This window comes from Zonotrichia leucophrys, chromosome 5 (assembly GCF_028769735.1).
Source record: "Zonotrichia leucophrys gambelii isolate GWCS_2022_RI chromosome 5, RI_Zleu_2.0, whole genome shotgun sequence".
Lineage (NCBI taxonomy): Eukaryota > Metazoa > Chordata > Aves > Passeriformes > Passerellidae > Zonotrichia > Zonotrichia leucophrys.
Window position 1 is genome coordinate 32227954 of NC_088175.1, and position 22241 is coordinate 32250194.

The following is a 22241-nucleotide window of genomic DNA, read 5'->3' on the forward strand; positions in this document are numbered from 1 at the left end:
ACGAGCTTCCGTTTCAACGGTGAGACCAAGCAAAGAGGTGTAATTATTTACAGCGTTAGAAATCTTGCTGCAGTTGGATCTAGTGGGGGAGGCTTTCTTGAGGAATACCTTGATGATGAAGAGACTTTACATACAAAAGCACTCTATGTAATGCAAAGCCACTTGTCATTTTTGCAGCCTTTGAATGCTAGACAGCTTCTTCTGGCATGTTATAAATGGAGAAAATTTCAGTAGCAGAAATATTTCAGTTCTGAACTGGGATGTTTCGTGGGAACTTAGCAGCTCTTCTGAGCCAGAGCAGTAATTCGCAGCAGTAGTGGCTTAAGATGGTGGCCCTTGTTCTTCCACCAGATACCACAGCTCTCCCAGCAAAGATGGCAGAATGGGCAATCTGTCTTCCTGAGTCATGGCATTTCAGAGCTTGGTTTATTGACTTAGATGGCTAGTTTTATTTTGATGTACCAGTCTATAAACAGCAAGTTCCAAAGTGTCTGGCTCATAAAGCATATAGTATTAAGGTGCAGCAGCTGAAACAGTCATTGTTTTCAGCTGTGGGGCTCTTCAGTTGCTACTGCTAAGTGTACCACTGCCTGTGAATCAGAGGCTGCGTGCCACAGGTTCTGCACTCAGTGTTGTGTTAACTCTGGCAATACTGTGGAGTCTCAGCTGGAGTGTGGGTTGTAACTTGGTAGAGGTATTAGAACTGTGCCTAATAGCTAAATTTGAAAGATTGTCCTTACCTTTATAGGCTTATTGCACCAATTTGATTATGACTCGTTCATTCTTGTGGTCAACAGGATGCAATGGAGTGATGAACAAAGCTGTGTCATGTAGCAGAAGTGACTCAGTTCTGGGTCAGTGCTGGATGGTCTTGGATGTTGTCCCACAGTGTGGCAGGGGGGATATTTATAAGAATATTTATGAGATATATTTATAGGTGCTGGATGTTCCTGAAGCTGCACTGCAATACAAATTGAAAGCAAAGCAGTTGTTCTTCCATGTTGGGAAGTAGATATTGTGCTGTTGCAATTCAGGGCTGTACCTTTCTGAAGATGAATTAAATTATAATGAGCTATTGAATATATTATGATGGGACAGGAAATAGAGGAAATAGGGTCATCTTCATGTAAGAAGAGCTCAGTTTCATTTGAGTTCAGGATATTTGTGGGTATTTATGTGTGTGTACAATTGTGAAGTGAGAGGTGGGTGGTTGCCATAGAAGGGATAGTAAAAGATTGTCCAGACAAAGTTATATAATTATGAAGGGAAAATTCAAGAGAGGGTGATAAAAAATTAAAGTCGCTCTGGATTTTTTGCTAGTGGCAAATACGGTTCTATGATTTTTATACTGAGTCCAGAAGAGATGTGTTTGTAATCTGGTGTTGCCTTCTAAGGTGTTTCTGGTGCAGTGGTACAAGACCACTTCAATGCAGCTGAAGGCATTTCCTACATGAAAAAATAGTCCTAGGAGCAGAGCTGATCAGCATGTCTTAACACTGTGGCCTGGCCTTCTTATTACTCTTATTAAGTTGGCAACCACTTTGGTCATTTGTCCAGAGTGGACAAGTAACATCAGCAATGTGTAGAATGTGGGTAAAATTATCTCTGTCTGATACTATTTTCAGAAAAAGAGCTTAGAGCAAGGATTCCTTTCTCACCAGCCTTACTCCAATCTATTTACAAAATAATAACACATATATTTAACTGTGCTTTACTGTCTTGCTAGCATAAGATATAGGAACAGATTTGGAAACAAAAAAATAAAGTGAAAATATTTTTAAGAATTCTGCTGTAGTTTTTAGGTGATACCTGGATACCCTGACTTCCATCAGACTTAATTTGAGTGAAGTACTTCAAAAATCCCCTTTTGGTATCTCTCTCTAGCTTGTGACGTCTGACAACCATCTTTAAAATTAGGGTACAGGGGATCATTTGTTTTTCTCCAAACTGCCACAACTGCTGCACAATTGAGAAACCTTTGCAGTCTAGATATGCAGGTTATGGCATTTGGTCTGTAGTGAAATGTAAATGGCACAAGTAATCTGCATTTCCTGGAACAGCACTTCTCTTCTATCCCTTGCTTTATGGGTGCACCGTGGTTTGCTAAGGTGTAAAATCAGACAGGCAATACACAGATAAAGGTTTTCATTCTTGACACAACCAAGAAACATTCAGGGTCAGACATTTGCTTTCAGAACACACAATGTCACTGTTGGCTTGAGGAGATCGAGAGTCTTGTGCAGCTGTTTGGTTGATCTGTACTTTAAAGAGCAAACAGAACACAAACATGTATGTGAAAAGCACATATTGGGGTAGTGTGTCACCAAAATTGGTGATAATTTAAGATTCATTTAAGAATCATTGGAAATGGTTGGATCTCTTCATCATTAACAATAAGCTCTGCAGCAAAGATAACCTTACATGAGCTTGCTAGGCTGAACATCACTTGTTTTATATATTATCTTGCTATTTGAATTCATTGATCCATTTCCCACATGGATACTATTACTTCTCTTTGGTACAGTGCAGAATCATTATGCTGGAGACTCCATGGAATCCGATGTGCTGTGTGTATGTCTGATAACATTCTGTTGTCCTCTAGGATGAAATGGAAACACCTGGTGGCCCAGATTGGACAAATAGAAAGACCTTTCAAAATCACCCTGATGTATTCAAACTGCGGAGCACAGGAGGTTGGAGTACTGGCAGTGGGCTCCTTGCAGCTCAGGAACTGCTTTCATGGTATGCTGCAACACAGACAGGTTTGGAATAAACAAACACATTCTCACCAAAATGGGGGACAGGAGAGAATTTAGAAGAAAGATGAGTAACTCAGAATTATAGAACTAATTCTATTGATCCTCTCTGCTTTTGAGCTTTGCTTTGTTTGATCTTTATATGGGAAAAAACCAAAAACAACTGGACTTATGCTGAATCCAAAAACAAGGATGAAAAAAGTCTTTATCTAGATTATTTTAGTATTTAGTATTTTTCTCTCTTAAATAATCAAGAACAGTCTACCTTGTGTAACCAAAGCCTTTTCCATACTTGGGCTTTATCTAACAAATCTATGAAGGAAAGAAACAGTTATCTGCTCCTGATGGGATCTGTTTGTTACTGCCAGGCTGAGAATTTGTATCTAAAATGAAAATAATTGGAATGTAATTATTTTCTTTAAGGCCCTTAGTGCTCAGATAAGATGTCAGTTTTACCTGGAGCTTACAGTTTTGTTCTGAATGTCATGCAAATGATCCTCAGCGGCTGTGCAGAACCCTGCTAATGTCATTTAGGCTTCTTAGAAGTGCAGGAGTCTGTCAGCACAGGCAGTCTCAGGTTGGGGACATAATCATCTTCAGTTCCTGAATTTCATGAATTAATATAATGTTATTGTTTCCATTTTGCAGACCCTGTAGAAACAGCCTGGAATGTAATGTAAAAAGAAAACACTATTGTGAGCATGGTTTTGATCATATTAGAAATTTAATTCTAGTCATTATTCTTTTAATTTAACATGCTATATTTTTAATGTAATTTTTTTGACAGTCCTAGAGTTTTGAGGGATGCATAATGCCTGAAGCACTGTGCTCTCAGTCTCTAAATAACCTTGTGCATGTATCTGGCACAAAACAGTGTCATGAAAAATTATTTTTTCAGAGTGTGTACCTGGATTGCTGCAGAGGTGTTCTTTTCTCTTTCTCCTGCAATTGGTTCCCTAACTTTTACATTTTTTCCAGAGTGGTAGGGTCCCAATGTAACTTCTCTGCAGAGCTCTGCTAAAGGGCAGCATGTCCATAACAGGCCTGAGCACAGGCCTGCATCCACAGGACAGGCTGGGTGCATTGAGAGTTAGGCTTTTGGGAAATATCAGACTTAAAAATCATGTTCAGCCTGGTTGATGGGTACCTGTGAAGTCAGTCAAATGCTCCCAGACTAGAACTGACTAGACTAGCTAAGGTGCATGACTAAAATTTGTGTACAGCAAGCCAGCTTGCTGGGGAAGCAGCTTCCTCATGGGCTGGATGCCACAGCTGGAAGCTGGCACAGAAATGACTCAGCAGCCCAAGTGCTGGTTAAACTTGAGCTTCAACAGGGCATAGCAATGTATCTGGAGATAAGTGGGTGTCCCTGCCTCCAGCAGCAGGGTGCCATGCAGCATGTCACAGCTGCCTGGCAGGTGCACAGTCATGTGTGCAGAACTGAGGAGCACATCACAGTAGGAAACTGCTAGGCCCTTCATTAAAAAAACCCCAAAATTATCTGAAGATGGAACAAACACATCAAAAGCAGTACATCAGAAAGAGAAGGGCAAAATTTTGGTCCAGGAATCTCATGCTGGATAGAAACCTACATGAAAATAGCAGAGATTTATTGTACAAAGGGCAAGGTCCTACAAGGTCCTGTGAAAACTAGTACACACAAAGGGTCATACACATCCTGTTAACTCATCTCTAGATTTAGTTCTCTTTTTTTCCCCCCCATTAGATAAAGAAAATCAAGACCTTTTTGTATATGACAAAGGCTCAACCTTCCCCTGCTTTCATGGAGGCTGTGTCAGCCACCTACAGATCTGTGAGTTCATCAGTGATTGTCCTACCAAAGAGGAAGGAGTGAGGTGTGGTGAGTATGTGGCATGACACTTCATGGGAACCTTCATTCCATTAGAAGAAATAATTTAAAATATAAAATAAGTTAAATTGATTCCATCTTTAGATTGATTCAGTATTTCACCTCCTGAATTAATTTGTCCAATTTATGTTAATTGGATACCAACATTCTCTTTGAAAATTCACCCTCTAAAGAGCAAAATGGATTTTTTTAAAAAAATTGGTTTTGTTTCTTAAGTATTTCAGTAAGGAGCTCAATGACCTTCCCTTCACATTTACTGCTACTTCAGAGAAAGGGAAAATTTTATTTACATGTCTGCAGGTGGGTGAAAATTTCCTTCTGGACCCAAGATCTAGGCCTTCCCTTCAGGAAAGGGTATTAATCATCTTTCCACTCTTAGTTACCTACAGTGTCATAAATCTGTTCTTCCAAGATCTCCGTTCAGGAATTCTTGCACATCAGGACAGAAAAATCCCCTAACAGTGCATGAGCTGCTAAGAAGTAATTTTAGCTTTAGCAAGTACAGTGGTGATTTAAAATAATCTGTTGATTTGCCTTCCTTTAATTGGACACAAAACTTTGTGATGCCTGCAATTTCATATGTAGCAAGACCTTTACCAAATTTGTGGCTGTGATTTGCCATTCCTGAGGTTACAGGGGCTGCAGTTTTGCCCAGAATTTAGAGTAGGACAGCACAAAAAAGACTCAAATGTTTACAGAAACATAGTGTTAGCTTTCTAATAATGACTCTGGAAATAAACATATGAGACCTATTTTGATAGTGTAGCATATATTGGATAACTTGGACAACAACGGATTTTCACTTTTGTTTTTGATTGTGTTCTTCCATAATCAAGTTGCTCTTATTTTCCTACTTTTTCTTGTTCTCAATTGTAGACAGTCTCCCAGAGGGTTCACATTGCTCATTTGAAGAAGGTCTGTGTGGCTGGACACTAAATGAAACTGCAGCATCTCCTTGGTCTATTCGGGGCATTTCCAAAATGATTGAAGAGGACTCATTTATAGGGTCTACTCTGCAAGTCACTGGTGGTAGGTTCTTCATTGTTATCTCTCCCACTCTGTGCATGCATGTACACAAGAGCCTTGAACTTAAGTTTATTTAAATAGGTTGAAAAATTTTGGCATCATTGCCAAATGAACTTCAGCATCAGTATTATCTGTAACAACTTCAACTTTTGAACATGACTCAAAACTTTATAATAAACAAGTGCTGCAAAAAAGTTAACTCAAAACTCTCAGAGAAAGGATTCTCCTTCACCTTTAAAAAATTGTATAAAGCATATTCTTCCATCCTCCTTTCTCTTATGAGCTGCTCAGTAGCAGAGCACCTCAGCAGCAATATGATAACTGCTGCATCACAAGGTAAAAATTGCCCAACAGAACTGCAGAACTGTCAACTTGCTAAATAAGAAGGAGGAAGGCCAGACACTCACTTGTTCAGGCTGAAAGTCAGAAGTGTTAGTACACATGAGTCTTGCCTCACAGTTCCCTGCCAAAATGAAGGGTTTCCATGCAAGTATCCTGTTTGTCTCCTGAGAGCTTATGTAAGCTCTCTCTGGAAACAAAGACTGCAAACAAACTCTTCCAGCCCAGTGTTTTACTCAGCAAGGGTCATTGATGCTAATGGTGTAGGAATTAGGAGTGTGGATTGGTGTGCACCTCTCTATGGGAAGACCTTGAGTGGTCTCTGAGGTTTACCCACTCACATTCCAATAAGGGGTTTGGGATGTTGACTTTTGTGCTGCTAAAATCTACCAGAGTGTTTACTACAACCTCACCAACAGACTTGCTTTCAAGCCCTGCTTGCACCTACATATGCTTTCATACCTACAGCAACATTAATAATGTTAAATTGTTTCAAGTGATTACACAAAAAAAACCAAGAGATCATTTTGTCTTTTTCACTTTTGTGTTGACAGGACACTTCCTCTACCTGCGAGCAGACAGCACTCAGACAAGTGGTATGGCTAAAGCTTCCAGTACCAGCTTGCCAGCCAGTCTTGCCACTGAAGACTACCAGGTGTGTCACTCTGTCTAAGCACCTTTGTGGAGTAAATCATCAGGCTGTAGGCACCATTTACACAGTTAGCCTGTTCTCCTGTCCCTCTGCACAACACTGGAAAGCAGAAGAGCTGGCTATGCTGCCTAGCTGGCCACTTGTTCAGAACTGGAAAGGGGATGTGAGGTGCATTCCCAGTAAGTGAAAGAAGAAGCCCCAAATCAGTTACTCCTTGTGGAAAACTCCCCAGCCTGGCTGTACAACATAGGAAGAGTTACTGAGAGGTAACTCTGAGAGGTAACAGCTAAGTTGTATGGGGCAGCCAGTTGTTGCAGAAAATGGAGCTCTCTGGCTGGGCCATTCAGTCTTTTAGTATATCTGCTGCTGAGATTTTTCTTCATAAATTCTGCAATACTTGTACAGGAGTAAATAAACTTGATAGTTTCACTGAGAACAGGAGTGTGAAGTTAGAATGCATTGGATTTTCCAGAAATAGATGAATATAATAAACTTCTGATCATATTCTTCAGGAATTTCATAAGGTTAATGCAACCTGGCCTTGATAAAATCACACAACTTGCCTTGCAGCTCTGAGATGTTGGAATTGAAAATATTAAATAATATTATAGTCATAACACTTAGGAAAATTAAGCTGCAAGTTTGAGCTGGAGTCCAGGCTTGCTAGGGGAAAAAGAGGAAGCTTTGATGCCTCCTAATTAGAGCTGGGAAAATAAATACGGTGCAGGTGCCAGAAATGTAACTTTGGCATTTCTATTTATTTATAAATCCAGGTAAAATATGCTGGGTACAACATAAACAACAAAATAAAATGTGATTGGAGATAGGTTTACAAAACCAGGAGAGGAGAAGCAGTAGCTGTTGGTTATTGCGCAGAAGCCACAGGAGATTCTTTGCTCCACTGGCAAGGATTTGAGGCCACATTGCAGGATCAAGAAACTTCTGTGGTTGTTCTTTGCAGAACATGTGTGTGCTCCCTTTCCTGCCAGTTCTGGAGCTCTCTGTAACATTAAGAACAGCTGAATATTCACAGCAGTGGTAGAAATGACAACTTTCTCTTGCTCTGTGGCAAACTGCAAGTGGTTGTTTCAAAGAAAGAGGACAAGTCCTGCTTCAAAACATTCTTTGGCCTGCTGATTTTGTTGCTCACTTGTCTTAGGGGCGCTACAATTCAGGTGGTGCCTATGAACTGGAGCAGGTAGATGGACTGAGGTTTCCTGCCTCTAGAGACAGTTCTTGTTTTAAAGGTATCTGGGCAGGACAGCTCTCCCCTCAGAGAAGACAATAACAAGGAAATCAGTCCTCTCACCCAGATGGTGTCAGAGACTGTGGATATTGTCATCAGTGGTTGAGGAACAGCTGCCCAACAGGAGTGTCAGTTCGGGTCTTCCCTGAGAGAGTTCTGTGCTAGTAACCGTGCCTGAGTCAAATACAGTCAATGAGTGGGAGATTAGTGATTTCTGTCATTAAAGAATTTGACCCAGGTTCAGAGGTTTGGTGTCTCAAATTCCTAGGGACGGGAGAAGTGACTACTTTTCCCCTTTGTCACAGATTATCATTCTTTGCCTCTTCTTCCTCTGTTACAGATTCAATTTTCAGTGCATGTTTTTGGAAGCTACAATGGTACAGTCTCCTTCTCTCTCAGGGAAGAGATAAAGGGAGCTCCAATCACCTTGCCAATGTGGGAAAGGGCAGGGAGCTGGAGCGACCACTGGTTTCTCATCACCTTACCGATGCCAGTGCTTCAGAACCGGTAAGAGCTCCACTGTTGGCAGCCAGAGTTACCCCTATAGATTTAGTAAATTGTTCCTGTCTTTGTTGTGAAGTGTCACTTTCATTCCTGCCTTCTTTCAGAGCTGTTTTTAAGTGACTCTGCTTGCTCAGGAAGTATTCTGCCATAAGTGCATATCTTTGTGCACATGCATGGCTTAGCTCAACACAACCCCATGCCATGTGACAGCACTTCTGTGCAGCCTCAAACAGTACTTAGGTTTTGGGAACAGCAAGCATCTGTACTAAAAACCTTTTAGCAATCTGAGCAAGCCAGTGTACTTACAGGGGCAAAGTGCTCCCAGCAGGGAAACAGCTGCATTAGAATAGCTGCACTTCATACTCCCATAGTAGAAAACACTCACATGAGTCAAAGGCATGGTAATTCCACAGTTCAGCCAATAGAGCTGTCCAGTTTAGGATCAATGTCACTGTAGCCTGGGCAGCTGGAAATCCTTCATTGCCACATTACTGATGCAATGATTTCAGAAAAAGACTGTTGCCCAAATGAACTTTACACTAAAGTTTTCATGGGTTTAAATGTAGAAATGCAGTGCAACATTGGTTTTCAGATGAAGTGAAATATTGAAGATTTAAAGAATTTCAATGCAATCAAATTTAATTCAGGCATTTCTTCTCCCTCACCTGGTGAAACTCAATCTCAAGTCATGTAGCTGGTGTTGGTAGCTGGTTATTTTGCACAACATAAGTTTTTATTTTTTTCAATTTCTCCAATCTGTTTTTTTTTTGAGGGGGGAGGGGGAACTTTTTTTTTTTTTTTTGCATATTCCTGAGGAAGGCCTGTTTCACATGAAACTTAAGGAAAAAAAAACCCTCCAAAGTTGTACAGTGAATATTATAAATGTTGCTCTACCCTCTTTCTGGTTTAATTTCCTGATTATCTTTCAGTATTATCAGTATTATTATTACCTACTGATTACCTGTCAGTATTATCACATGTTCACCATGCACACATTTGCCATGAATGATTCCTTTAGGGTAGGATTGGTCTGCCTGCTAGCGCTGTATTTAAAATTCTTGTTGGACACAATCTGAAGCCCTGTGGATTACTATCTGTTAGTTGTGAATATGTAGAGTGTGGCCAATATGTAAAGAATTAGTGCAGAATGGCTCATTTCTCTGGGCACTCCGCTGTGGACCTGTCTGCAGCAGAGACCAAGGGGGTCTTTAGAGCTATTTAAGAACTTCTGCCTCCTCTGATTACAGTTCCTTATGCTTTTTCCCTGAAGCCTCCAATCTCTGTACTGGCTCGTAATTCCGAAGCAAAATGAATCTTATGTGGCAGAAGAGAACGGACAGCAAGACACTTTTTTTGAGCACTAGCCAGAATGGCATGAAAAACAAATTGATATTCAAATGTTCAAATACCATAATGTTTGAAAAAGTTGAGCACTTAGGCAAAATGAAAGCTGTAGTTAGGTTATGCATGTATTAATTATTGCAGTCTATTTCAAGTAGTTCTGTCTTGTTTTACTTCATGTAACCTTTCTGTATGACATTTTCAAATTTAAAACTGAGTGGCATAACAGCGATGATCACAATGAGTAAGGATGGAACTGTTCAGTCCAGAAGGCAAATCTGTACCAGCTGTGATAGCCAGGTGACTGCCAGAAGTAATAAGTTGCCATTTGCTACATTGACCTGTAACAGACACAGAACAAGCACCCATTGAGTTGAAGGTGCTGAAGCCATTTCCCCAAGGGAGGAAAACCTGGTCTTTGTGCTCCTAGGACATGGGCTCTGTCCCAGTCCTCTTGTCTTGCTGTTTCCATGCTCTATTCCTTCTGTCCTATCTGCTACTGTGGGCACTTGTTGCCTTTCTTCCTTGTTTTCATATACTTGGTCTCTCTTTTGCTTCAGCCTCCCATTTGGGAAACCATTTTATCTATCTCATGCCTCTGGTTGTTATTTCCTTTCTGAAATTCTCCCTGCTTCTTGTTTACATCTCTCTTCTAGCAGCTGCTGTCTCTGTGTGTTGTTTAGTTTTGGATTTTTTTAATTAAGAAGTCTGAATCCCTTCCCTGCACTTCCCTTCTCCTCCTAGCTATCTCTAGTGTGCTTTCATTTCAATGCTCCCAGACCTACAGTAAAGGTTTATTCCCAGTACTCCTGTTTGATTGGCTCTTTAATTCTCTCTGTAGATCTTGGGCCCAAATCCCCTGCACACCAAGTGTAAGCTCCTCTGCTGTAAAATTCCCAGTGAGCTCTCAGCCTCTCTCCAGGATAACACCTTGTTAACTCTGGATTCAGTTTAGGCAGCTTTTTTTTTTCTTCTCTTTGGCCAGAATCAGCAACAGAAAGGAAAGCTGGGGAAAAAAAATGTTTATCTTTTTATTTGGAAGGGTATTTCTCACCTCATGTAGCTGAAGCAGAACTGACATGGACCATAATAGCACTGCGTGGAAAGTACTATTTGCCTGAGACTTTCAGATATCCAGGGAAGAGGAAACTGCAGGATTAAAAAAAAATTTGAGGCATAGAAATGTCAGGGATTTAAAAATTTTAAAGCTGTTTTCTTAAAATTTTAATTGATTCTCATTCATGTGAAAAAGAAACACCTCATGCCTGATATGTGGCTCTCTTCCTTCCAAATTTCAGATCCCTCTTCCAATACCTAGTAGCACAGAGTACTTAAAAAGTTACCAGCATTTTTGAGCATGGTCAGAATCATGAATCCCTGCATTGCCTCATCCTCAGCACTCACAAAATGTTTTGACTGCTAGAAAAGCCATACCAAGTCACCCAAAATAGAAAAGCTCAGCCTAAGTGACTTTAATGTTAGTGAAGTTGAAAACAATGGTAAATAGAGGTGTGTGATAAACATTGCTGGACAATTTTACTGCAGTTTGGTATATAACTTCCTGAATGACTATTCTGTGTATTTATGGATGTTGTCAGCTTTCCTTAGTAATGCAAGCTCTAGCAATGCTGCACTTGCGTTCATTTTTAGTGCACATTTTGAGCTGGCATGCTGTTTTTCTGTATCCCAAATATTTGGGAAACTCCTGTTCTTCTCTAGCTATAGGAAAGTGCTGTACTTTTCCCTGGTTCCTCAAGGGGATGGTAGGCAGCAGTAAAGTGGGCAGGAAGGGGACAGACTACACAGGGGGAAGAGTAGGCATGAATTGAGACGTAACAAGTTGCAGGCCATGAGCTGCTTCATGGGGTCAGAAGTTCAGAAACCTTAGCAAAAAGGAGACAAGAAGGACACAAAGGCTCTGTTTAGGTAGTTTTTAGCAACACCTTCATCCAATGAATTTATTTCTTAGGAGAAAAGGAAGACAGTTTGCTGATCAGCCTCCCAGCTGGGCATCTAGCTACTTTGAAAAAATGCTTTTGGTGATTGGCTGGCAAATTCACTTACTTGGTTCACGTACACAAGGAGAAATAATGCTACCAGAAGAAAACCAAACAGACAGATGACCAGACAACAGAGAGCTGGAGAACATAATTTGTTGGGGTCAGCAAAAAGAGATTAATGAACAGGAACTCTGGAAACCCCTCAGGCAAAGACGGCACTGAGTTCAAAAGACAAATTCCTTCCCTTTTTTTGAAGTTAAGGGGAAGGGGAGGCATACAGAGCTTAGAGGTTATGAAATGTCAATTCTCATGCACTGGAGGTGGGGAGGGGCTGTCATCCCTCAAGGTCCCCCTTGTACTGCTCTGCTCCTGCTTGTGGAGCAGAAGCCTACCTTGCAGTGCAGTGCCAGGGACCCTTGTCTGCTCTGTCTCCATGGACCAGACATAGCAGATTGACCTGACCAAGGCTATAATGCCATATGAGTGCTGTAAGTAGGATGGGCTGCTTTGCCCATGCCTGTGGGTCCTGCAAGTGCCCTGGTTCTGGGCTCAGGGTGCTCTGACTCTCTTCCATCAGACAAATGGGGGAATTATTGTCATTTGTCAGTGGACTTATACGAGGTTTGAAAATGCTCCTGCTAAGCCTGGTATTGAAGAGGAGGGTTTCTGTAGGAAGGGGATCTAATGAAAAATTCCTCTAACACCCCAGCTAAGAGGTCATTCAAGAGACCCTTGATTTGCATTTGCTGCTCTTAGTCTTAGAGTGCTCAGATCCTGAAGGTGTGGATGTCTTCATTTATGCACAAGGGGTCATTCTTGAGTTGGGATAAAAGCAGTTTATCCCTAAAGATTTTTATGCAGCAGTGCAACTAACTGTGGATATCAACCAACATTTGGTTGGTGGGTGGAATGCACACACATATTTTACTGCCACTAATTTGGGACAAGTGTGTTTCTAGGCTGAATGATTAATGTGTTAGGCAGGTCAGTGCTTGATCTCTCATAAATCATCATCGAGATTTACCAGAGACAGCAACAGAGGTCTTGCCCATATGCTTTTAATAAGCTCTAAATGGACTGGACATCAGACATCTGTTTATTTCTGAAATGTAATGAAAAACAATTCAGTTCTATCCATTAGAAGGAGATCCTTCAGCTCATTTTCTTTCTTCCTTGTGAATTCAGAAGGTAGCAATACACATGGACATGACTGAGCTCCTAGATAAGGAACTCCTGGTCATAGTGGAAAAAGATGAGACAGCCCAGGGAGCTAAATCTTCAAGGAATTATGGCTGAAATTTATAAAGTCCTACCCTTCTGAAATAAACTCATATCACCTTCTGAGTTACACTGGCTGAGGATCAGGCCCAAGACTTTTGGATATTCTGCTCAGTGTTTATCTTTTTGGGAGTGGAAAGAAGATATTTTTTCCCCCAGTCTAACTCTCTGACTGTTTGTGGTAATGAATATGGATGGTTGTTTGTGTATAACAATTAATGGGGGCCAGTTGCTTGTATGTATGTGCAGATAGCAGGGGAAGTAAGGCTCTTGATCCTGTTCCCTATGAAATGTGAAATTGTGTGAATGTTATGGCACTTACAAGGGGTTTATATGTGTCCAAGACTTAGAGCAAGCCCTTTTGGCTGCTCAGCTGGACTTGCCTGGAGGAAAAATTCTAAATAGTGATGATGTTTTTTCCATCAAAAGGGAACATTGTATTTTTAGGGAGGTTGGTTGTTTGTTTGTTTGTTTTGTTTTTCCCTCTCCTTAGTCCTTTATTAGTCTTCTCTAAAATATCTGTCTTATTGCAAAGGTTTCAACTGGAACTCCTGGCAACCTGGGGCTGGAATTCCCAAGCTGACATTGCTATCGACAACATTACATTTGGCCTGAACTGCTTCACTGACGGTGAGCCACAAATGTCACAGAATCCCCCAAAAACGTAGGTAGTGTAATCAGCATCCCACAGGTCCAAGACACATGTTCTGTTCTCCCCACAGAGTGTGTATGGATCATTTGTGTCACCTTTGTCAGCACAATGCCATTTTATCTCAGACCTACTGAAGATTGCAAGTAGAGGCAATTTTACTCCGTGTCAATCTCCCAGTGCTCTTTCTTTTTTCTCTAAACTGGGATATTCTGTATCACATAGTTGAGACCTGTCTGTGTGTCTTGGCAAGAAACACTAAACTTACTCCTTAGCCCTAAATGGAGGGATTACATCACACTCTTTTTCCACAGTCCCTGCTGATCTATGCACCCTGGTAATTGATACCTGAAACAAATTTGTTAAAGTCAAAGGCAAAAGTCACCATATTTTTGTGCAGAAAGGAAAGAAAATAAAGGAGTAAATTGACCTTCTGACAATAAAATTTAGATTACTCCAACAAGTTTGTTTTAGTCTGTAAGGAGGTGCGTTAGCTATCACTGCCAGATATATAACAGCTTTCCTTTATATAACGTGTCTGACAACAGTTCCAGAGAACAATGGAGCCAGTGCTACCCTTTGAAACATGTTAGCAGGAGTCGTAGTGGATTTTCTTAGCAGACAAGGGAAAGAATTTAGGTACTTGTACTACTTGCAAATATTAGAAACTGCCTTCTTTTATCCCTGGGGAAAAATATGCTCCGTTGCAAAGGAACTGGAAGATATACAACACTTGAATGGTGAATTCTGTTGCAGATAAAATGGGGATTGGTGATACGGTGCCACTCTACGTGTCACTACACTCAATATGTCAGCATTTAGGGTCATAGCATGTCCCTGCAGCGGCTACCTGTAGCCTAACATAACATGTGGGAAGGTTTATGTCAAAACAGATGTGGTAAAAGCTCATCAACAGAAGCCACTATTCCTTCCCATCTTTTTCTGGTTCAGTGTCCTGTTCTCTGTCCCTTTGTTCTGCAGGCACTGAAACCACTCTTCTATAAAATGCTGAGTATGCACAGTTTCACTTGAAATTAAGAATAAAAGCTGGTCCTTTATGGTAATTTCATTTTTTTCACTCCAGTTCTTTACAGTCCTCTCTCCCGACCTCCATGTTAACAGCTAGTTTTGGAATCTTGAGAAAGCTGAAGGGAGTGACTCCAGATGCACTTGGGCCAGCTGATGTGCACCCAGCTGCTAGAGTTTACTGCTCTCAGATAGACCCTCCAGTTTACCCACAGACATTTTGCTGGGAGTGGTCTAGGTATGCATCCTTAGGCAAACAGGTGGGGTGTAAATGCCCCTGCAGCAATGTTATCAGAGCTTGTCCATCAGACCACCCAGGCTACTCCTTATTTTCAATTGGGATGAATTGCACTGATGTCCAGGAGCAACTGGACTTACCCCATCTGAAGGCACGACCCAGGGATGTGTGAGTCATGCAGATGAAACATAGCAGAAGGGAAACTTTTCTCAGAAGCCTTGCACTTGCCCCTGTTCCTTGAATCCTCTTAGCAAATTGACATTTTCTCGCCTCTGAGAGCAGCCCCCTTGTATTTTTCTTCTCATGACTTTAATTCAGTTAGGTTACAGACAAGCCCAGCAGCTCTGCTGTGTTTCCAGTAATGAAATTACTTCTCTCTGGCAAGGACAGGTTTCAGATGTCAGAGACAGAGCCAATTAAAATCCAAGCAGTGAGTTCTTTTCATGAGGGCAGCAGGAAGGATGTATGGCAGGAAGGAAGGATTTGCTGCTTGCTAGGATGTAAATATTATTTTCTTCATCTATTTCAATTTTGTAGTTCAACTCTCTACAAAACCCAGTGCTGAATGAAAGCACTGTTTCTATATGCAAGATGGGAAAGAAGGTGAGGTTTTCCACAGACCTTAAAATTGAGATGAAAGGTTCAGTAAGATTTAAATGAACAACTGGGTAGTGAGGGCAGCTGAAGAGACATCAATAAGGACAAAACCCAAACAGACCATTCTTTAGATGGCAGCTCCTGGGCACTGACAGATGTTTTTCCCTGTGGAAAGGGTGAGGTGAAACCACATTTTGGCTTATACCATCACCTTGTGTAAGACAGTGTCACAGGCTGGATGGCATGTCTGGTTCATTGTGAGAACTTCAGGCAGACAGGCATAAAGATATTCATAATTTCAGTGAAATAGTGCTTATATGGGAAGCGGTCTGAATTTTGAGTGTTTTAACATGAAAATGTGGACTAGCACAGCAAATAGAATGCTGATAGTTGAGTTGCCCTTCTCACTGCCTTTACTATTATGTTTTGGCGCTCTAAGCATTGTATTGTTCCAATTAAGATCACAGGTCTGTGGTCTGTCAAACTCTACTGCCCTGGCCTAGAAATTTCAGTCTGTGCATAATTTTTGATTTCCCAGATTGCTTTATAAATGGCAAGGCTGTCCAAAGAGAGCTTTTGTACAGATTACCTCTACTTCTTGATTTTAGAGTCCCTGATCCATCAAAGTCTGATTTTCAGAAGTATTGCAATCATCATTAGTGAGGTGGGATCTCTGAGGAGACCATTCACACTTTGAGGATTCTGTGAGGCATCTTACTCTGATTAGTCTCAGCCACCAGATCTCTATCTCCCTTTTCACTACAGTCACAGAGATATTGAAGCAGTGAATGAGTGAATTATTTTAGCTCTCTGCTTGCAGAAGATGTCTCTTTCTCCTTTACACTTCGCTCTGTCTCATTTCAGCAGAGAAATCAGTGTTAGCTAATACCTGGAAAGAGGAAGTCTGTGCTTTTTGCATTTTTTTTATATAGATACACCTTAATATGGATTAATTCTTGTTCCCTTCCATTCACTCTACTGTCAACATGTTTGCTGTTAGAAGAGGAAGTGGAAACTAAAATAGACTGAAGCACCAGCCCCTGGGTCCCAGGCTAGACTGGGTCTGTAGAAAATGCCACCTTACAAGTTTGTGTCTGACAGTGCATAAATCAGCCTTTAAAGCGTTTAGCAGCTGGTGTGGACAAGGCCACGCTCAGCCCGTGGCGCAGCTGATCTGCTGCTTAGCACGGAGGAGACAAAGTTTCTTCTGGAGAGCAAGGGTTTGAGACTGTTTGGAAAAGGAGGAAAGACTGTTTGGAAATGAGGCATTGCCTTAAGATACTCATTGGGATGGGATGACACAAAAAAATCCATGCAGACACAAAGATCAACTCTGTTTCAGAGAGTGATTTACATTCCTTTGCTCTGGCAAACATAACCAGGCTTCTGGTACATCGCTAAGTGTCTGAAACTGTTGTGACCTTTGGAATTTGTAATTCAGTGCAGGCCTTGGGAAACATCTTTTCTGGCCATTGTATTTTTCATTCTGTTTTCCTCCTTGCATTTGATTAATTTCATTTGTTTTGGGTTAATTTCATTTTTCACTGGCTTGACAATTTCATCCATTGAAGTTCTCCATCTCAGTATGAGCAGAGTGTGTCAGTACAAAGCTTTCTTTTGTTTGCATGCATCAATGTGCTTTCAGTCAGACCTGGGGGGAATATTCTCAGGAGTAAAAGCTCAGCAAGGTCTCCATGCTTCAATTACTTATTTGGCCTTTCTGACACAGCTAACAAGGGTGTTAATTATTGCTATTTAGAGCAGTGGCTTTGTGGCAGAGATAATTGTCCATCTGGAACTGAGTGAGTCTCTTTTCAGTAGAGCATCAGACAGCTGTTAGATTCTCACAACTGGAAGAAATTGAAATATTTGTAATGTTTTTCCACTGATTAAAAATGTTCAGTATTAAATCAACTGAGAGCTCACAAAATGGAAGGAAGCCTGGCCTTTTTCTTAGAGATTTTCCAATCAAAATATTTGCATAAAAATGGGCAATTTAACTATTGAAACAGGATGCTTGCAGATTATGAGGCAAGGGTTCATTATTATTTTCCTGCTGTAAGGCAGCATTGGTGTTGAGGTGTTCTTAGCACATTCAGATTATTTGGATCAGCAGTTGATTTTAAATTCCTCCTCTCTGAGAAAGGGCTGGTTTTCAAAGGCTTATCTCAGTAGTCAGAAGTGTATGGTTTTGCTCTGTGATTTTCAAAAAAGTTTGTCCAAAGATTAACAGTTTGTGACAAGGGTATGTTTCTGTTACTTAACTGTGTATGTTAGTGAGGCATGTAATTTTATTTAGTTATTTATTCTCTAAGTGAGCTCTCAGAGGCTCAGAGTTTGTTGCTGAGGTGGGAGTGATCTGTTAAGCTGGATTATTTGCCATGACACTATTCAGAACTAAAGACAAGGATTTATGTCACCACTTTCCTTTACACCTCCAATCATTTGACTGTCCAGAATTGTCACCTGCCTGTTGGAACAGCAGAACATCAATACCTGGTATCTGTTCTCCCACACTACATTTTTCCTAAAATCTCCTATAATCACAGCTATGGGAAATTGCAGACCAAGGAGCTTATCCTGCATGGAGTAACATGGAGGGTCTGTGTTCATGTGAAGACCCACTGCCTTCAGCACAGATAAAAGTAGCTTACCTAAGATATGGGCTCAAAAGAGTAACACAAAATTATGATTGTTCAAAACACCTTTCTACCCACGGTAATATTTACTTATCTTAAACATACAGTTGTATTTAATTAATTCATGTAATCTTTAAATTTTCTATTGCTCTCTTCTACCATCCTCCCACCTCCTTCTCTGTTCTACAAACTGTTACAGGAAAACAACTGAATCATTTTGGTGGGAAACGCCAGTACCCGCGTGAGATTAGTATCCTGGATGAACATCCTCTGAACCCCCTGGAAGAGCCCTCCCTCCCAGGTACGATTCAGTACTGAAAACTTGTCTCTTGGCCATAAAAGGTGACTCCCTTCCTGTCCCCTGTGTGTGATCTGCCTTCCTGCAGCAGTGAAGCAACTATATATAATCCAAAGATGCCAAAGATGGGGAGACTGTGTCAGGTAGTCCCTGTTTGGCTACAGGCAAGAAGTTTGCTGGAGCCCAGCTCACCGGCCCTGAGATGGCAGGTCCTCTTTAAAGAAAAGCAGAATCTCTTAAAGTGAAAACTGCATGAAGTTTGTGTGAAGCTTCATGGCTCAGATTTGTAGTGCATGGAAAGGCAGCTTAGGAACAAAAGGCACAGACCTGTACAGAAAGTTGGGAATACAGAGAGCGCTAAGCACTGAAGCTGAATAAAATGAGTGTAGAAAAGTGGCATAAAGATGAAAATCCAGAGAGAAGTAAGTAAGGATGAGGAAATACACTGAAGAGGAAAATTGTATGAAAAAGCAGGAGAACAAGAGAACGCTGGGGGACTAATTTACTGGTAGTGGTAGAGATTGCCACTATGGAGGACAGATAAGAATTATGTGGGTGAGAAGAGCTGTCTAAAGGAGAAGGTCAGGAGGTGAGGTTTTCTTGAGGCTGTTTTATCAGCCAACAAATACCTCTGTGTGACTGTCCCAGCTCCTGAAGGCTGTGTCCACCTGGAAAGTGACAATCTGTACTGCTGCCTGTTCCCATTAGCTCAGGGGAGTTCTGTAATGCAGCTGAAACTCATACTGCATTGATCCATCTGCATGTTCACAGGATAATGTCTGTTGGGGATAGTTTTGCTTGCCTTTTCCTTTAAACAAGATTGGAATTTTTCCTTTAAAAGTTTGTAATTTTTACCTCTATTTTAATAATTCATCTCTTAAACAGTTCTACTTTTGACCCTGGCTTTTGTGCACAAACTGTATCACACAGTTTTTCAATATATTACTGAAAAGTTTTGTTCTTAGGCCTCATCCAATTCAGTGGAGCAGATGGATTTTTTTGGGTCTTAGAAAATGGCTGTGAAATAGAAAACATCCTTACCTGCTGCACTGTTTAGAAACAAAAGAATAATGCTTAATGAGAACCAGGATAGAAATTTCCTGGGGAAGAAGGGTCCCTACAGATGGTAGCAAGAGGCTGCTCCCTGGCAACTTCTGCTGCCACAGGCTTCTTGTGCAAGCCTGAGACAAATCTCTTCAAACTTTAACTGTGTTTCATAAATGGTCACTAGCTGCAATGACAGATGTTTTCAACCCTTGTCTCTGTGTACAGAGTTTAGTTCTAAATGGTTCAGTTCTCATTTGGAAAGTTGAGCATCTTCTTGCTTCAGACTGGCACTGAGAAGAGGAATTTGATCATATCTGTGAGACACTTGGATAAACCCTTTCTTAGAAGTTCAGTCCCTCTTCCCTTTTCGTTTCCCCCCTCACACCCAATTGATAAAGTTTATCTTCAGCCCATGACTTATCAAATAGTGTGTAGGAAATAAGGGGAGAGAGGAGAAAACAAAGAGTAACCATAAGAAAGCAGTAGTTGTGCTATGACTAGAAGAAAGTAGGTATAATCTGAGAAATGCAGGCAAGCTCACATCTGACTCAACTCTTGCTGTTTTGCTCACAGGGGACACAACTGTTGTTCTGTGGTGGTTCTCAACATGTGGTGCCAGTGGTCCCCATGGGCCAACTCAAGCTCAGTGTGACAGTGCCTACAAGAACAGCAACGTGTCAGTGACTGTGGAGAAGGAGGGCAGGCTCCGGGGAGTGCAAGTCTGGAGAGTGCCAGCCACAAACAGATACAGGTGAGGATCAGTGTGTGCTGGGGGGCAGCCACACTAACTGCTTTTTGTTTGTGGATTTCCAACAAGCACAAGTGTGGGACCACCTGTACTGAGTAGGTGGAGGGGACAGTAAAGAAATAGGAGCGGTAGATATAAGAATAAATATCTGAGCTACTGTGAAGCATGGAAGGGTGAGCAGAGATGTAGAAGAGATCAGAAGAAGAGTAGAGGAGTGAGAGTGGGCATGCAGCCAAGGAGTGCTGCCATAATCTCAGTCCTGTAGCCTTAGACTTCTGGCTGTACCAGCTCATGCTATTTGTTCCTGCAGTCTCTGTTTCCAGTACTCAGGTGAGGGTTGGTCTGTCCTCTTGTGCAGCCTACCTAAATGGGACTCAGACAAAGAATACTCACAAGCTGCTACAGCTTCTCTCTGGAGGAATGTCTGCTTGGAAGTGAAGGCTGGGAGACCTTGCAGAAGGATTTATTTTGGGGATGAGAATTGTGAGAGCTGTTTCTTCATTTATTTACTTTGTCTTGCAGGATTTCTGCCTATGGAGCAGCCGGGGGGAAGGGAGCCAAAAACCACAATAAGAGGTCCCATGGGGTCTTCATCTCAGCCACCTTCCACCTGGAGAAAGACGAGCTGCTGTACATCTTAGTGGGGCAGCAGGGGGAGGATGCCTGCCCTGGGGTGAGGGCCATGAAGCACATGTGGGCAGAGACCTTGCAGATTCTGTGGGTGGCTTGGGGTTTGGTGATAAAAGATAGAAATCCCAGAATCCAGGCAGGAGACAGGAAAGACCCAATAAAAGAAGTTAGAAAGAATCTGAAAAGAGATATAAAGAACACTGAAAAGAAAAACAATCCCAAAATGCACAAACAAATATGAAGCCCACAAAAACTTTGCTTTAAGCTCCTGGTGCTTGAAATAAGTTCTTCATCAGCTCTCTTGTGCTTATTTTAAACAGGAAGCTCATAGGCAAGAGATGTGCTCCGTCTCTTGTTTTTCCACAGTCCAGGGTTTTTGGTGTCTGCCAGGATTTTCAGAAAATTTACTGTTACTTATGGAATCATTCAGCAGTGTTGTGGCTGCACTGTGTTACATACTCTCTAGGCTTAGAGACTAAAGCCTGAATCCAATGCCTACCAAAACCAGTGAGAATCTTCCTACTAACTCCAGTGGCCCCTGAATTAGGTTTTTGTGATTATTAAAAAACACTCAAGAGAAATGGAAATTGGTGACATGAACACTTATGTGTGTGTCCTCAGAACGCTATACCAAATGATCTGAAAGTCCTTCTGTTACTTAGGCTCAAAAACAATCTCTTTTCAGCTTCAATTTTGATACTGCCTTGTTCCAGAGGTGTTGTTGACCCCTGCCCAGGAACAAAGCTGTTTTTTCCTCACCGACTGGTGTGTTTGGGGATGCATATACTATTCCTGTTACTATTTACTTTCCCAAAGGAGATGATATCTTACCCAGATGCTCCAATAGACTCCAAACCCACTCTTTCTTCACTTTATATAATAAAAGAATCATATCTATTTAAATAAAAGATACATTTGTGTATCTGCAGTTCCCTTTTCAGTGCACTCTCTAGTCTTAGGTCATAATCTGAAAAGCTGTCCATTAATCTCTTGCATTTCATCATTTGTTCTCCAAATTGCAAATCACAACACAGCACTATCTCCCTTTGGCAGGTGCTACTGGAAAAAGTTGCAGTTAATTTTTCCCACTTCCAAAGCCCAACTTTCTTTGGCTTTGAAAATGGTGATGAATCTCTATATTGGGTGACTAATGTTTGTTTTTCTTTCTCTGGAGAAGTTCTGCAGCTCCAAACCTTGATTCTCTCTCCTCAAATTTACCCCAGTTGCTTTCCCCTGGTCTTTATCAACATTGCTGTCATTTGTTCTCCTATTTAAACTAAGCAGACAAATTGCTTCACCAACTAAGAAAGGCCATGCACCATCACTAACAGAATTGAGAAAGAGCTCTCCCTCTGTC

The 22241-nt window shown here is 41.3% G+C and overlaps 1 protein-coding gene across 2 annotated transcripts in view; it reads left to right on the top strand.

Moving 5' to 3' along the window:
* The window catches only part of LTK (leukocyte receptor tyrosine kinase), a 93556-nt gene that overhangs the window by 48429 nt on the left and 22886 nt on the right, over positions 1 to 22241 (top strand). For both annotated transcript variants that reach the window (XM_064714788.1, XM_064714789.1), the window contains 9 exons: positions 2603 to 2742; positions 4483 to 4617; positions 5503 to 5655; positions 6546 to 6646; positions 8230 to 8396; positions 13548 to 13642; positions 18361 to 18462; positions 20080 to 20257; positions 20777 to 20927. In XM_064714788.1, coding sequence (XP_064570858.1) covers positions 2603 to 2742; positions 4483 to 4617; positions 5503 to 5655; positions 6546 to 6646; positions 8230 to 8396; positions 13548 to 13642; positions 18361 to 18462; positions 20080 to 20257; positions 20777 to 20927 — 1222 coding nt within the window. The remainder of the gene's footprint in view (positions 1 to 2602; positions 2743 to 4482; positions 4618 to 5502; positions 5656 to 6545; positions 6647 to 8229; positions 8397 to 13547; positions 13643 to 18360; positions 18463 to 20079; positions 20258 to 20776; positions 20928 to 22241) is intronic.